Below are 18001 nucleotides of genomic sequence, written 5' to 3' on the forward strand. Positions count from 1 at the left end.
AACTCAAGGGCTCAACTTACATCCTGTGAGATCCCCCCCGAAATGGTGACAAGCAGTTCACTGAGTTTCAGGACTACCACAGCCACAGGTGTTCTCAAAATTGTCCAGAGTACAACCTGCACAGCTGAAAGCAATATCTCTGCAAAGGTCACTTTTGAGGTGGAAAAAGCTGACTTTTCTGCAGAAAACATAAGCAGAAGAAAAACCTGGACAGTCATTCAAGGTTGGCTGAATGTCTAGAGGAATCTGTTCATCAAAATCTCAAAGTTGGGCCAGGTATGGTGGGGTACACCTGTAATCCCAGCAGCTCAGGAGGCTGAGGCAGAGGGATCACAAGTTCAAAGACAGCCTCAGCAACTTAGAGAGGCTCTAAAGCAACTCAGTGAGACCCTGTCTCTAAATTTTTAAAAAAAATTAATTTAAAAAAGCATACAAAAAGGGCTGGGGATGTGGCTCAGTGGCTAAGTGCCCCTAGGTTCAATCCCTAGTACAAAAAAAAAAAAATTCAAAGCCCTGTCCAGACTCTGTTTCCACAACTTTTGCAGGTACCTTCCTGACACCTGGTGCACTTCTCCAAAAGATGGTATATTTTAGTGCTTAAGAACTGAGCTCTATGGTCTGGGGCTGCAGCTCAATGGTACAGCTATAGCCTAGCATGTGTGAAGCACTGGGTTCAATCCTCATCACCACATAAGAATAAATAAAATAAAGGTATTATGTCCACCCACAACTAAAAAGAAAAAAAATTAACTGGGCTGTAGGTGGGCACAATGGTGCACACCTGATTGCAACTTCAAAGCCAGCCTCAACAACTGAACAAGGCCTTAAGCAACTCAGTGAGACCTTGTCTCTAATAAATATTAAATATTTAAATATAAATATTCAAAAGGTCTGGGGTGTGGCTCAGTGGCTAAGCACCCTTGAGTTCAATCCCGATACCAAAAAAACTGGGCTCTAGAGTCAGCCCAATCCAGATTTGAATTGTGGCCTACCAGTTTCTAGCTGTGTGTTCTAGTTGTACATTCTTACTATTAAAAGTAAATAATTTTAATGGATTCATTTCTAATTGCTTATTCTTAGGTTTTCTTGCTAGTAGGAAAGCTCAATGAGGTATACACTTTGTCTTTCACTATTGTAATCCTAGAGCCCAGTCCTAGAGTTTAGCACAAAGAAAGTATACAATCAATTTTGTAGAAAGAATTAGTTGAAGATCTAAAGGTAGATACGTAAGTGAAAGGAACATCAATAATATTACCTAATACTTTTCAAGCATATCATCCTAATTTTCATAACTGCTCATGAGACAGATTGTATTACTATTTCCATTTAATGAGTAGGGAAATAGGCTCACTGCTGAATATATCTAGATCAGCAGGAAGCATCCTTGAATTAGTGTTTCTGGAAGTGTGGCTGACAACCACCTGCATCCAAATAATCCAAAGAAGTTTGTTACACTATGTAGGTTCTTGGGCCTCTCACCCCTAGAACACCCATTCTCAGAGATCTGCATTGAGATCCAGAAATCCACATTTCAGCATGCATCTTGGGCATGTCTGATACCACTGAAGTTTGAGAATCCTGGATATAAACAAATCCTGATTAGTTCATTTGGTTTCAAAGGTCATGCTCAACCTTTCTATTCTTGCTGATTTTGCATACTGTTGCCTCTTTTGGGAAAGTTCTTTCCCTCGATCTCTGCCTAGATATGCCTTTCCAACCTCTCAAGACCTAGCTAAAATATAATCTATTCTGTAATGCTTTCTGGTCCCTATCTGCCAACAACTGAGAGTGCCCGTGAAGCAATGAGACAGGATAGTGGATGGTGGAGCCTGAGGTTGGGAGAGCTGGAATGGAACTAGAGGGTGGGGCCTAAGGTTTGCCCTGAGATTTGGCACCTGAGTATATGCACTGGAGCTGAGACTGTTACAAGGGCTGAGAGCTAGGTAAATGGTAATCAGGTTCATCACACCCAGTCCTCAAATGGGCAGAGCAGCAATTCCAACCATATAGCAAATAAAATAATGGAGGGAGATCAATAGTCATATCATGTCTGAGGATGGGCTGAGGGAAAAAGACATAATGGCCACCTACTAAACCATTTCACATGTTTAGTATGGAGGAGAACCAGCTTGTAACACCCACTAAAAGGGCTCTTGTAGTTTGGGAAGGGTTAAATGGGCTCATGGGAAATATCACTACTTACGTGCAAAGGAGTGTTGGAGGTAAAAGATGAGCAATGAATTAGAGTTGGAAAGAGAGCTCTCTTTGGAGCCCTAATATTTTTCCAACTATGGGGGCTGGAGATGTGGTTCAGTGGTACTTATGCTTGCCTAGAATGCACAAGGCCCTGGGTTGGGTCCCCAGCACCACCAAAATTATTTATTTTCCAGCTATGTTTGTGGATTTCAATTGAGGTTATTGCCAGTTCTCTACAATAGTATCAAAGTAATTCCCAGAAAGCCCCAGAATGATTAGAATGGCAATTTCTAATCACCTAGAAATAGGGAGGAGAGTAGGATTGCTATTTTGTGACAGGGATTTGACTTCTCCCTGAACATGCATGTGATAAGTTAGAGACAGGGCAATAACGGGTATGGGAGTACACTAAGAGGTTAACATCATATTTTGGAAATTCTTGTGTATTTTTTAAATAAATGGAAACAAAAAATGGAGTTAGAATTATAATATCTTTAAAATACTTATATATTTTTAAAATTGTATTTTTTGAACTGAGGCAAAACTATATTGCAATGCAGAACTTCTGGTGAACCCCAGAAATATGTTTTTTTTTAACGGTTGCCCTATATGATTCTGGTACACACTAACATTTGAGAAGCACACCCTGAATTCTGCCAGGAGAAGAAAGCATTCCAAGTGATGTAGACTTCCCTTGAGATGTCAGGAAATATGAATTTTCTTGCTTCTCTTTGGAGTATGCATGTCACAGTAATTTTTCTTGCTTTCCTATCAAAGGGAAATAAAGTTAGTTTTATATGCAAATGAAATACACAATTGCTAATTGATGTGAAGGATGCCAAAATGCCCCCCTGCCCAAAATATCCCTCCAATCAGCCTTCCCTGGGGCTGAAAACTCCTAGGAGTAGCCTTTTTCCTTAAGGGTTATTATTAGCTCTGCTCTTGCCGAGTTTGAGCCTGCCACTCTCCCTTTGCATTATGTTATAAAGTTTTCCAATTTGCTAAGCAAGATGCTTGCTGGCAGGAGATCTGAGAGAGTGCACAAGACTGTCAAAAGCTGGTAAGAAATTGGCCTTGTAGTTTGATTGCAAGGAAAATAACCTTGAGCTTGGATTTGTTGAGAATTGTGAAATTGAACAGACATGTCCATTTGACCTAGCTATGGCCATGTGCTCAGAATCTGAGCAACTCAACAGCATTTGAGGGTGTACTGTACAATCAAAGTACATTACACTGGCACTGTGAAAGAAGCTAAAACAAATCCTGGCCTTCTCTACAGGAGCTGACAGTCACAAAGGCAATACAGAGCACACAGACAATTTGAACACATTGCAAGGGTATAAGCTTTTAAAGTGTATATTATGGTACCACAAAAGTCCTAAAAGTTTTGGAAAGTTGGGAAGAAGCAGAACCACTATATCTGTGTTCGTATGGGTTATATCTTACACAAAAGCACCCTGTAAGGATGCTGATCTAGGAAAATGTTCCAATGTCATACTTAGGTAGAGAGGTTAGGACAGAGAGTAGGAGAGAGCATCACCACCAGACACTGAAAGTAAGCAATGGAAGAATATACAATGTCTGATTGGTCTATCACATAAGGGGAAAGGCTATTCCAATGCAGATGAATAAAAACCTCCTGGGTATCAGATACTTAGGCTAAGTTTTAAATAAATATAATTACAAAAGTCACACCATAATCTTGCAATTCAATTTAGAACAAGGGTTGGAAATAAAACAGATTTCTATATACCAGGTGATCTTGCTGCCCATATTGTTCACTGCTGTAATCCCAACATTCAGCAAGCAATCAACACATAATTGTTGAGTGAATAAATGTATAAATGAATACCTGCCTTATTCTTCAATAGTTCGTCCTGTTCAACCAAACCTGTCAGGTGGCCTATTATTTATGCTGTTTCAGACTCAGGTGCTACCTTTGTACTCTCATTGTGTACATCATGGTATTCCCACCATCATCACTGGATAGTCATCTCTATGTACTCAACACCTAACAGAATGCCTGGCACGTACATAGTAGGTTGCTCAAGACAGAAATCAAACACTGAATGGGTGGGTGACTAACTGATGCATCATAAATTAATGGAAGAATGCTGTTGAGACGATTTTGTTACCGCTGTTGACAGGTTCTTGCTTCCCCAGTGTTGAAGAATAACAACACCAAAGAAGCACGCTGAGGCAAGGTCAGAATAGAAATTAGAAGTTTATTAAAGGACAGCAGAAAAGACTTCTCCCGGAGGAAGAAGGGGACGGAGGAAGAAGGGGACCCAAGAGGTGGAATCCGTGGAAGTGCAGTTGTTTCCCCTTTTTATAGTTTTGGTGATGGAATGTAGGTTGGAAGGCCTGAGGGGTGGGACACAGGTGGGCCAAAGAAGTAATCTGGGCAGGAAGAACTTCATTATCACTTCTTTGAGGTGGACTTTGGCCTAGGGCCTCTTCAGGACTTCATTAACATTCCATGAATTGTCCTGTGTTTTCCCTGAGTCATTCCCAGCATGGCCTCCATTTTAGATTTCACTAGATATTAGACCCGATTTACCTAACTACACTAACTACCTAACTTTAAATCTGGCTTCAATTTCATAGTAATTCCCAATCTGATTTCACCCGAGCACCAGGAGAATGGAGTAGTAGCATGCCACAGTCTGGCTGGGCACAAATAACGAGCCACTGCTGCAGGAACAAACTTTATTTCTGAACTCCACCAGCACACTCCACACCCGCTCCCGGGAAAAATGCTGAATGCCACGCCACGTGGCTCCTCCCGGGACACACTACTCCAACAGGAAATCCCTCCTCTGGAATTCCCTCCTACCGCACTTCCCCAACCAATGGGAACTCTCCGGGAGTCCCGTGAGAGCTCCAAAGTAGCAGGCCCAGGCAGACAGCAGGGGTCTAATCTCCATTGAATGCACATCTTAACATAATCATTATCATCTCAATGGCTTGCTGGCCTCACCTTTCAACCAAAAATGCCATGTGTCATTCCTACTGGGCTATGGCTCTCAGCAGTAGCAATTGAGCTGTTTTTTAAAAGCTCAGTTAAAATTATAAGGGAGCCAGGCATGGTTGTACATGCCTGTAATCCCAGTGGCTTGGGAGGCTGAGGCAGGAGGACCTCAAATTCAAAGCCAGCCTCAGCAAAAGCGAGGCACTAAGCAACTCAGTGAGACTCTGTCTCCAAACAAAATACAAAAGAGGGCTGGAGATGTGGCTCAGTAGTCAAGTGATCCTAAGTTCAATTCCTGGTACTCAATAAACAAAAAAAGTTAAATCCATGTTCCTACAGACTTTTAGAAAATCATTTTTAAAAGGAGAGAGCTGCTTATTTTTTTTTTTTTTATTTGCAGTAGTGGAGATTGAACCCAGGAATGTTTTACCATTGAGTTACATCCCCTTTCCTTTTATTTATTTATTTTTTTATTTTGAGACAGCAAAAAAGAAGAGGGGTTGTAACTAAGCTGCTGAGGCTGGCCTTGAACTTGTAATTCCTCTACCATGGCCTCCTGAGTTGCTGGGGTGACAGATGGGCACCACCATGCCTGGCCCTGCTTATTGTTTAAAACACATACGAACAAGAAGCTAAACTCACACAGGAATTTTTTCAAATGGATCATTTCCAGATGCCAGAACGTCTAGCCATGTATGTTAGAAAATAGCTGAATATGCACAGGAGTCTTATCATCAGTCTCCCTTTCCAAACATGTCTAGAGGTCGAATTACATGTTTGAAAATGTAACTCAGTTCATTTGAAGAAATGCTTATTGAATACCTATTTCATTTCAAGAACTGTGCTGGAGAAACATAAATGTATTTCCAAGGATGGAAGATGGGCTATTATGGGGCATCAAAGGTCAAAACAAGAATTCAAGGTTTGTTCCTGGTACTATCGGCTCAGACATACAGGAGAAGGAACCTACAATTATATAGCTCTTTCTACATTCCAGGCAGGACCTTAAGAATTTGACATTGACTTCTACAACAATTCTGCGTAGTAGATATTTCCCACCATTTTTACAGTTGAGAAAACCATAACTCAGAAACTTTAATAATTGATCTGAGGTCACACAGATAATAAGTAGCAGGGCAGTATTCCAAAACCTGGTTTATTAGATTCCAGAAACCCTTGCTCATTCCACAATGATCACAATGGCATGCTGCCTCTCACTGTTTCATCCTGCTGTTACCTCCTATCCTCTGCATTCTAAATTGTCTAAACCAACCCAATTTCCCATAGCAGGATTTCAGGCCAGTGATAGTTATTTCAGACATAATTGTGTATGTGTGTACATATGTAATTTATAGATTGAAGCCATCTCAGTTCAAGGGCATTCAAACAGTTTGCTGGCATACTCTCTGATAAATTTGGAAAACATAATCTATGTATCTCCTTATATATTTGGGAGTTAACAGCTACATTTTTCATCATAAGTTTAAACAGTTGCAAAGGATGTAATTTTTGGGATATGGTAGACTGACATTTAAAATAGAACTATCCAATTATTCATTCAAATGTATCTAATAGAATCTGAATACCACAGTATTTGTTCCTCAAAATCAAGCATATGTTTAAACAATAAAGGCTAAATTCTTCTTAAGGGTAGAAAGTTTCCATCATTCTATCTTCTTCTAAAATTCTTATTTCCATCATATATTAATTCCATTAGAGTTAATTCCACTAGAATTAATTCCACGGGCTTTAATTCTAATGTTATATAATTTTTACATTTAAGGTCTTTTTGTTATTTTTTATTACATTTTCATATTTCTTTATAATAAAAGTGTGAATTGAAATTTGATTTTTATCTCTTATAGTCATGAGGTTATAAATGTTAAAACCATTCTTCTGAATTTAGTTATAATCCAATTATTAGTAGTACAAAGCTGCTCAAATGAACACAATTCCTTTATAAATCTTGATAATCACTAGATTAAAAATTATGTTTTGGGCTGGGGATGTGGCTCAAGTGGTAGCACGCTCACCTGGCATGCGTAGGGGTGCTGGGTTCGATCCTCAGCACCACATAAAAATAAAGATGTTATGTCTACTGAAAACTAAAAAATAAATATTAAAAAATTATCTCTCTTTCTCTCTCTCTCTCTCTCTAAAAAAAATTATGTTTTGATTTCAAATGTATTTTTTAAAGAAGCAAATAGGGCTTTTCTCCCAACTGGTTGTTGTATTCATGGATGAATATGGAGTAATATTCAGAAATAGGATTCAGCATCAATTTTATTCTTACTTTGCATTTTTTTAAACTAAGTGCTAAGAAACATTTCTCATATCAATAAATATATGTGAATGGATAGACTTTTATAATGCCAATGCCATTCAAATTTTGGAACCCAGAGTTACATGTTAAATAGTCATATAATGTTTTTCATGAAATAATATTTTAACAATCTATCATCTGCCAACTTGATTAGGTTCTCCTTAAATATTATTGAATGCAAAGAATTATAAACCACCTGAATTAGTAAAGAATTTATTATCCAAGATTAGAGTCATGTAATTTCTCAATTTGTAGGAAATACTTCTGAGGAAGGTGACCTCTGAGATAGACTCACATGATATCTACCTCCTGGTACTTGAGCCCTTATGCAGTGCTTTCCCCTTGAGTGTGGATTAGACCTAAGGACTCACTTCTAACAAAGAGACCACAGCAAAATTATAGAGATGTATTGTACAGCATGGTAACTACAATTAATAATAATGTACTGTATACTCAAAATTGTTAAGACAGTAGATCTTAAATGTTCTCATCACAAAAATGTAAGCAGGTGACACAATGAATGTCAGTTAGCTTAATTTAAATATATATATATGTGTATATATATATCTTATTATATATATTTTCTTGTATTAAATATATGTGCATATATATATATATCTTGTATATATGTATATAAACATCATATTGTACATAAACAAATAGAAATTTTGTCAATTATACATTTAAAAAGCTGGGAGAAACAAAAGTGATTTCTTCCCAGATTATGTTGCAAAAAGACTGGCTTTTCTCTCCCTCTCTCACTTGGAGGGAAGGCTACTACCACCACCATGTTATAAGCTTTTCTATGTAGAAGCCCACATGGCAAGAAACTTAGGAAGCCTGGTGGCCAATAGCCAGCAAGAGAACAACAACAACAAAAAAAGATGAGATGTGACCAATAGGTGACAAATAGAAATCTTAATAATTTTGTTATGGTATTGGGATTGAACTCAGGGTCACTCAACCACTGAGCCACATCCCCAGCCCTATTTTGTATTTTATTTAGAGACAGGGTCTCACTGAGCTGCTTAGCACCTTGCTTTTGCTGAGGCTGGTTTTGAACTTGCTATCCTCCTGCCTCAGCCTCCCAAGCTGCTGAGATTATAGGTGTGCACCACCAGGCCCGGCTCTCATCATCTACATTAAATACAGTTTTACCAAAACTTTAGAGCTGCAGATTTAGCAATTTATAGAAAATATCTGTCATGTAGCCTGACTAGTAAAACCAATCATCATTTTGAAACCAAATGACTACATCAGATTTATTTTCTATCTCAAAAGGATGACTTCATTTTTCAACTCATTAAATGTGTCAATACTTATCCCTATAATGACCATCTCACTTGTAAATTCAAACTCTAGGATTAATAGACATACAGAAAAGTAGAAAGAGCATGCAGGCTTGTTATAAGTTTGTCACCAAAATAAAATAAGGTAAAATAGAATGCAGTGCTATCGTTGCTTTTCTTTCACAGAATTAATTCTCCCTCAGGAGGAATGTTGGGAAATGGAGAAGTGAGGTCATTAAAAGAAAATTGTTACCATTCTTGCCAGCCCACTATAAATTATTTCAATAATCCAATATCAGCCAAACCATCCTGTCTTTAATGCCAAGCTTCACTCTTAATAGAAATACATGTAAAGCACAGTAATAGTGAAACCTACCATGGATATGTGATATGTCAATTAAAAGTGTCTTCTTAATATCATAGTGGTATGGACCTTTCTGACTGCCTTGTATAGCCTTTGGATTTCTTACTTAGAAAGATATTTTTAAATATATCAAAACTGGGCTGGGGATGTGGCTCAAGTGGTAGCACGCTTGTCTGGCATGCGTGCGGCCCAGGTTCGATCCTCAGCACCACATACAAACAACAATGTTGTGTCCACTGATAACTAAAAAATAAATATCAAAAATTATCTCTCTTTCTCTCTCCCTCTATCACTCTCTCTTAAAAAAATAATTAAAAAAATAAAATAAATATATCAAAACTATTATTTGCTTTTGCAGAAATTGACAAGCCAATCCTAAAATTCATATGGAAATATAAGGAACTCTGAATAGGAAAAAATAATTTTGAGGAAGATGAACAAATTTGGAACTTATATGTCTCAATTTACAAACTTTATATAAAGCTATAATAATTAAAACAATGCCGGACTGGGATAAAGATACACATGCAAATCAATGTATTAAAACTAAAGGTTGAAAGGAAATTTCTTTTTTTATGTTGATTGACTTTTGGTCAATGGTGCCAAGAGAGTTAAATGAGAAATACATTGTTTCAGCAAATTGTGCTGGGACAATTTGATATTCATGTGTAAAAACTAAAACTACTGCTAAAATTAAACTCTTAGGAGAAAATACAGGAGATGCTGGGAAAACTGGTTATCCACATGTAGAGGAATGAGACTAGATTCTTATCTCTCACCCTGAACAAAAGTCAACTTGAAATAGATCAAAGACCTGGGAATTAGAATAGAAACTATGCAAGTCCTTGAAGAAAACATAGGGTCAACACTCCAACATATAGGCACAGACAATGAACTTCTCAATAGGACCCCTAAAGCTCAGGAAATAATGCCAAGAATCCAAAAAAAGGGGGGAGGATGGCATCAAATTAAAAAGCTTCTGCACAGCAAAGGAAAACATTAGGAATGTGAAGAGAGAACCTACAAGAATGGAGGAAAATCTTTACTAGCTACCTTTCTGAAAGAGATTAATATCCAGAATATAGCTGGGTGAGGTGGTGCACACCTGTAATCCCAGCAACTTGGGAGGCTGAGGCAGGAGGATGGCAAGTTAGAGGCCCTCCTCAAACTTAGCACAGCACTAAGCAATTTAGTAAGACCCTGTCTCAAAGTAAAAATAAAAAGGGATGAGCATGTGGCTCAGTGTTTAGGTATCCCTGAATTCAATCCCTGGTAACAAAAAATAAACAAATAAATAAAAATTTAAATACAGACACACATACACACACATATTCAGAATATATAAAGAACTCATAAAACTCACCATCAAAAAACCAATAACCCAATTAATAAATGGGCAAATTAACAAAACAGACATTTCTCAAAAGAATAAATAGAAATGGGCAACAAATATATGAAAAAATGTTTAAAATCATTAGCAATGAGAAAAATGAAAATCAAAACTACACAGAGATTTCATCTCACTCCAGTCACAATGGCAGTCATCAAGAATGCAAACAATAAAAATGCTGGAAGGATATGGAGAAAAAGGAACACTTTTACATTGATGGTGGGATTGTAAATTAGTGCAATCACTGTAGAAGTCACTATGGAGGTTCCTCAAAAGACTAAAAATGATGAGAGCTGGGGTTGTGGCTCAGTGGTAGAGCACTTGCCTAGCACACGTGAGGCCCTAGGTTTGATCCTCAGCACCACATAAAAATAAGTAAATAAAATAAAGGTATTATGTCCACCTACAACTAAAAAATAAATACTTTTTTAAAAAAGACTAGGAATGGGGCCTGGGGATATAGCTCCATTGGTAGAATGCTCGTCTTGCATGAACAAGGCCCTGGGTTCAATCCCCAGCACCCACCCCCCCCAAGACTAGGAATGGAACTACCAAATGACCCAGCTACATCACTTCTCAGTATTTATCAAAAAGAAATAAAGTCAGCATACTATAGCAATACATGCATACCCATGTCTAATAGCAGCACAATTTGCAGTAGCCAAGCTATGGAACCAGCAGAAGTGTCCATTGATGGATGAATAGATAAAGAAATTGTGGTGTGTGTGTATATTTATATATATATATAATGGATTTCTATTCTGCCATAAAGAAAGTGAAATTATGCTATTTGCAGGAAAATGGAAGGAACTGGAGATCATTATGCTAAGCAAAATAAGCCAAACTCAGAAATATTGTGTGCATGTACAAATATGTAACAATGAATCCCACTATAATATACAATTATAATGTACCAATAAAAACATGGAAAAAAGGGAGGGAATACTTGAGGAGCAGAACTCTGACCCAGCACCTGAGAAGAGCACAGGGATTTAGATGAGCATTGTGTCTCTGTGCCAGCTGTCCTTGATCTACATTCATGCCTCAACTGGTGCCATTTTTCCGTGTTTGGAATTCATCAGTTACAATTCAGCTTTTTCAAAGTGTTTCAATTAGCATCTTAAAATCCCCCCCCCCTTTTTTTTTTTTTTTGGTACTGGGAATTGAACTCAAGGGCACTTAACCACTTAGCCACATCCCCAGCCCTTCTGATATTTTATTCAGATGTAAGGTCTCAATGAGTTACTTAGGGCCTTACTAAATTGCTGAGACTGACTTTGAACTCAAGATCCCCCTGCCTCAGCCTCCTGAGTTGCTGGGATTACAGGATTTCTTGGTAACGACTTCACACTTAATTTGGATAAATCAAAAAGATAGTCTATCAATGGTCTAGAACTGCAGCAAAGAATTTAGAAATGATTGTTTTAAAGATGAATTCTGGTTTCAGAAACAAATCAGTTCCAGGCAAATTTAAGAAACTATTTAGGGTCCTTCAACAATTAATTCAAAATGGGAACTTATATTTTTAAATAATTTTAAACTGATACAAATAAATGAATACATGTTATTGGGCAAATTTTGGAAAATGTAGAAATGAATGAAAGAAAAAATAACAGTCATTTGCAAGTCACAACCAAGAGACAACATCCCCTAATATCCTACTGTTTCCTTCCTATATGTATATATGTATCTGTTTGCATGTATGCACTATTTTAATAAAATTGTATCATATCAAACATTTAAAGAGGAGAAATATAGGAGTAAATCTTCATGGACTTTTGTTAGGCAATGGTTTCTTAGAGCATGATAACAAAAGCACAAGTGACAAAAGATAAAATGACAGAGCTACATCAAAATAAAATAAATAGAATTATAAAATTTTACTAAAATATTTACCAAAATATTTAAAATACAAATTCATGATATGGTAATATATATGCTTCTTTATTACCTTACTGGATCATAAAATCTAGCAGTGGGTCTAAATACCTAATTTCAATCTAAAAGACTTATTTTTACTTTGAAGCTAACTGTTCATTTGACCTAAAGCCATTTAGTCCCTCTTAATAATCCCACTGGCTCAGGATGCTGAGGCAGGAGGATCAGGAGTTCAAAGCCAGCCTCAGCAAAAGTGGGGCACTAAGCAACTTAGTGAGACCCTGTTTCTAAATATAATACAAAATAGGGCTGGGGATGTGGCCAGTGGTCAAGTACCCCTGAGTTCAATCCCCGGTTCACCTGCCCTAAAAAAAAGAAAAGAAGTATCTCCAATTTGTCTATTAACCGTTGGATTAACCTAGATTCTTAACCATTTATATGAGTAATATTTGAGAATATTATGAAAACCCAGAAAAATTGCAAAACACCCAATATTTTATGTACAATTTTAATAGATACATTGATTTCATTAACTTTATCCATGGAATCAGTTTTATTATGTACAATTTTAATAGATACATTGATTTCATTAACTTTATCCATGGAATCAGTTTTAAAAAGTCTTATTCTTCTGAATGTCACCCTTGAACTCAGTCTGCTAATTCTTTCTTTTTTTATACCTTTATTTAATTTTTTTATTTTTATGTAGTGCTGAGAATCAAACCCAGTGCCTTACACGTGCTAGGCAAGCACTCTACCACTGAGCCACAACCCCAGCCTAGCTAATTCTTTAATATGATAGCTAAGCACTGCTGCCTTGGAGAACAAAATAAAAACTTTTATGGAAGATTTAAAAGTCCAAGGAGCAAATTCTAAGACTCTCTGGCAGACTGAATGTTAACTCAAAAACCACTCTAAGTCAACACTGGGCTACATTGCTTTCCTTTTTTAAGATCTCATTTGCTAGTAAAGAAATTTCTTTTTCTTCATACTGCAAGGTTTTAACTAAAAAGGTGATATTGTTTCCATATTCCAGAACCCATCTTTCTCTCCAGAATATCTGTAACAATTGTTGGGGGTGGTGGTTGCCTCTGCAGATATATTTAATTTCTTTTGTCAGAACAACCAAAATATGATAACTAATTCAGGCTGCTTTCCTCCTTTATTTAACAAGAAACAGTGGGTCCAATTTAGTATCTGATAAAGTATATTCTCTCTGCCTTCAAAAGATGATCTCTGATCTTTCTGGGCTGGGGATATAGCTCAGCTGGTAGAGTGCTTGCCTCATATATACAAGGTCCTGGGTTCAATCCCCAGCACCACACACACAAAAAAAGATGATTTCTGTTATTTTATACACAACTATTAGTTCCCTATTATTGTTGTAACAAATTCCCATGAATGTGGTGGGTTTGAAACAATGCAAATTTATTACTTCATAGTTTTTGGTGTCAGATGTCTGAAATGGGTCTCAATGGACTAAAATCAGAGTATTGGTTGAACTTTCCAAAAGCTGTAGCAGAGAATCCATTTTCATGCCTTTTTCACTCTCTAGAGGCTGCCTATATTCCTTGGACTATGGTCTGTTTTCATCTTAAAGCCAGTAATGGCTATGTCTTTCTTACATTGTATTACTCTGGACACTGACTCTCTTGTCTCCCTCTTTCACTTCTGTTATTATATTTGGCCCATCTAGGTAATGTAGGATAATCTAGATAACGTAGGACTTAATTTCTACTACTACTAGTAGTAGTAGTAGTAGTAGTAGTAGTAGTAGAAGAAGAATGCTGGGGATTGAAGCCAGGGGTGCTTTACCACTGAGCTATACCCTCAGTTCTTTTTCATTTTTTAAGACAGGGTCTCACTAAGTTGCTGAGGCTGACCTCAAACTTGTGATACTTCTGCCTCAGCCTCCTAAATCACTGGTATTGTAGGTGTGCACCACTGCTCCCATTTGTGGTAAGATATATCTGTGATTGTTAGATTACTAAATATCTGTAATTTGGATTTCCAAGGTATATGCAATTTTAATTATGTAGCTACTGACAGATTGCCCTTTATAGAAGCAAGTAAAATGTGTAGGATAAGACGTGGTCGCATTTTGCAGTTTCCCATCTCAAAACCTTGACCTTCTGTCTTTCATAGGATCATGCTGATATTGAGTGGAAGTTTGCAAGGACAAAGCTCTGGATGAGTTACTTTGATGAAGGTGGCACCTTACCACCTCCTTTTAACATCATCCCCAGCCCCAAATCATTTCTCTATCTTGGTAACTGGTTCAACAATACCTTCTGCCCCAAAAGAGACCCTGATGGTAGACGAAGAAGACACAACTTGAGAAGCTTCACAGTAAGACTTTTAAAATCTATTTCTTTTTAAACAAAACTGTTTTCTCCCTTTCCTCCTGTGTGATACTCTCCATCTTAAACATCATAAAATCACTTCAACTTACTTATCTTTTGGAGATTTGTCAGGCAAGTTATGCCATGTCATTCTCCAGTTCTAATATATAGAAATATATTCAGATGGGCGGGTGGATTAGGTGCTGGGAGACTGTTGATGTAACTTCTCTGTCCATTTTCAATTATAGGAACGCCATGCTGACAGCCTGATACAAAATCAACACTATCAGGTAATGCTTCTTCATGGGGACTAAACACAGTAGTTCCTGGCCAGTTCTGTGGACTAAAAGCAAACTTCACTCTAGCTATGACTGGATTTGATGAGAGTAGGAGGCTTGGAAAAGGTGAAGTCACTCTTTAGTGTGGATTCCAAGCCCTTTAACAGCTGGATCAGCAAGGTCCATAGTATAGAAAGCTATCCTTAATCAAAATGCATTCTGCTGTCATGTATAACAAATTAGAACAAACATATTAATTAATTAATTTAAAAAAGAAAGCTATCCTTGAGATTAAGTAAAATAGGATATGTGGCTGTTCAGTCAGTCAACAAACATCTGAGACCTACTATACATCAGACATTAGGCTAAACACTAGAGATACCACTGTGGACATAAGCTTTCTACTCTTATCTAGCCAGAATTAAATACATTAAATAAATCATTATGTGAACAAAAGGCACAGAGTAATGGGAATATATAATAAATAAGGAAGATAGTACAGGACAAAACTAACCTCAATAAAGTAAAAGCTTATATGCATGTCAGAAACTTAGGTCTTTCTAAATTCCAATACAATTTTAATGAAAGAAACATATAAACACTTCTATCTCAGCAGCTAGAAGGTAAACAAGCATCCAAATATGTGAGATATCCCTTGAGAGTAGTTATTGCTGATCACAAGAAAGAGAACCCTCTCTCGCCTTCCTAATTAACAGAAACCCCAAGTAGAAAAATGTTCTGCCAGGCTTAAAGCAAATTCAGTCTTATTCTAGAAAGTCAATTCCCTAACTTTGTTCCCTTTAAGCAAAACTAAGAAAAATAGAAAATACAGAATATGGTAGGTAACCTTTCTCTCACTAATCCTGCCTCCAGCCCTTATTATTTTCACAATAATGAGTCTTAGGCAAGATTCATTGCCTTCATTTTATGTTTCATAGTCCTCACCAAAACAAGAATCAGTTGTTGGGCTTCTCAATGAGTTATTTAAGTTCTCAGAGTAGCAGAAGTAGTAAGTGTAGCATCAGCTAATTATTACTATAGGCCTTGAAATCAGCTTGAAGTAGAATTGAATTCTTATTTTGACATTCACTAGTCATGTGTTCTTGGAGGCATCAGTTAATGTCACTGAGCCTCAGTTTCCTCATGTAAAATGGGAATAATTATAAAAATTGTATTGTGAATGTTTAGTGGTGTGTATGGGGGGGGTGTTGGTTGGCATAGTGTCTGATACATTGCAATAAGTGGCCTATCCTTGTCACCATCACTAATATAAGCCATACTATGTGTGTGCCATTCCCCTGGAGGCCAAAAAGAGGCCATCCCTGTAAAGAAGAATTGGCTGGCTCTAAGAAAAATATGTTGCCTGTGTAGCAGACTTAGTGACTCTCAACTTTATAGAGAGAGAGGGGGGAAAAAAAAGTACATGTTACTAGGAGTATTAAAGTTTAATCCATCCTGAAGGGAAAAGATATCGACTGTAAGCACTCGAGGATTATTCTACTCTCATTATTGTATAAATATAAATACATGTTTACCTAACACTTGAGTAGAAATTCTTCCTTTGGAGGTGAATTTGACTTTACTGGCACAATCTGCTATCAAATTCAGATATTGAATAATTAATTTAGCCAATAGACTTAATTCATTTTTTTTCTTGCAGAAAATGTCTGGGTCCTGGGAGGATTTTGTTTGTAAAGATGGTGTAAGAATGTTCTATTTTCTATGTAGGTTTCTTATTTTATTTCTGAGAGCCTGAGAAAGAAACTGAATGCCTCATTTTTTTTTTAATTCCAGGAAGTTATCAGGAATTTAGTCAAAAGATATGTGGCTGCTATGATAAGAAATTCCAAAACAAATGAGGGGCTAACAGAAGAAAATTTTAAGGTAATCTAATCATGAAGTGGTTTAATTTCTCATTTCTTAAGTATCATTTAATCTCCAGTCTTTAAGATTCTGGTGGTGGAATTTCCCCTGCCTACAACATAGCAAAATCAGCTACAGTTCTTATTCTAAGAGAATAAGTATTGAGAGATTTTAACAATGCCTCTCACACCAGTCAGTTTTATGAACAAAAGAAATCTGTTCTATGCATTCTTTTAATAATCTGGGTATTTCTTGGTGTTACAATTGCATTACTTCAAATGATGTGGCAAAATACCAGGAGACTTAAAAGGCCTTCTTTGCCAAATACATATAAAGGTCAAAAACTCTATTATGAAATCTAAAGCCTTAAGAAACTCTACCATTAAGCACAAAAATTTTCCTATCAGAACTAGCCTAAAACAGTGATCCTCTTTTGTCCCCCAGGGCACATGTTGCAGTCTGTAGATATTTTTCGTTGTCATACTGACATCTAGTGGATAGAGATAAGGTTGCTACTAAACATCCTACCATAAACAAGATAGCCTGCCACAACAAAGAATTATCCTGCCCAACTTGTCAATAGAGCCAAGGTTGAGAAACCCTATCCTAAAACACATATACATTATATACACATATATATGTTATATAATTTTTCCTAGGTCACACAGAAAGGCTATTATCATAATCCATAGACATAAGTCATCTGTTGAGGGCCCACTATGTGCTAAGCACTCTACTAAGTGCTGGGGTACACTGGTGAGCAAGATCTAACTCATACCTAGTTTCATGGAGTGACAAACAATAATAATGTAAAGTGATAAAAGATTGAGGGTTCTGACAGGGTAAACACAGGGCACTGTAGAAACAGAGAGGAGGGACACTCAATTGGACTTTGGGAGTCAGGATAGATTTTCCAGAGGAAATGATGTTTAAGCTGAGTGTTGCAGGAGGAACTAGATAAAGGGGAGCTGAGAAAAGTGTTCAAGACAGAATGGCATAGATAACGGCCCAGAGGCAGGAGAGAATATGTTCATATGGGTGAACAGTAGAAATCTTGGGGAAGAAGAAATGAGACTGCAAAGATTGACAGGTACTAGGACTTGAAAA

At 37.1% G+C, this 18001-nt stretch overlaps 1 protein-coding gene across 8 annotated transcripts in view; it reads left to right on the forward strand.

Annotated features, from left to right (window-relative positions):
* Trpc5 (transient receptor potential cation channel subfamily C member 5) overlaps nucleotides 1-18001 on the forward strand; it is a 273724-nt gene that overhangs the window by 246361 nt on the left and 9362 nt on the right. For all 8 annotated transcript variants that reach the window (XM_078034368.1, XM_078034364.1, XM_078034365.1 and 5 more), the window contains 3 exons: nucleotides 14557-14760; nucleotides 15002-15043; nucleotides 16826-16915. In XM_078034368.1, coding sequence (XP_077890494.1) covers nucleotides 14557-14760; nucleotides 15002-15043; nucleotides 16826-16915 — 336 coding nt within the window. The remainder of the gene's footprint in view (nucleotides 1-14556; nucleotides 14761-15001; nucleotides 15044-16825; nucleotides 16916-18001) is intronic.

Source organism: Ictidomys tridecemlineatus, chromosome X, assembly GCF_052094955.1.
Source record: "Ictidomys tridecemlineatus isolate mIctTri1 chromosome X, mIctTri1.hap1, whole genome shotgun sequence".
NCBI classification, from domain to species: Eukaryota; Metazoa; Chordata; class Mammalia; order Rodentia; family Sciuridae; genus Ictidomys; species Ictidomys tridecemlineatus.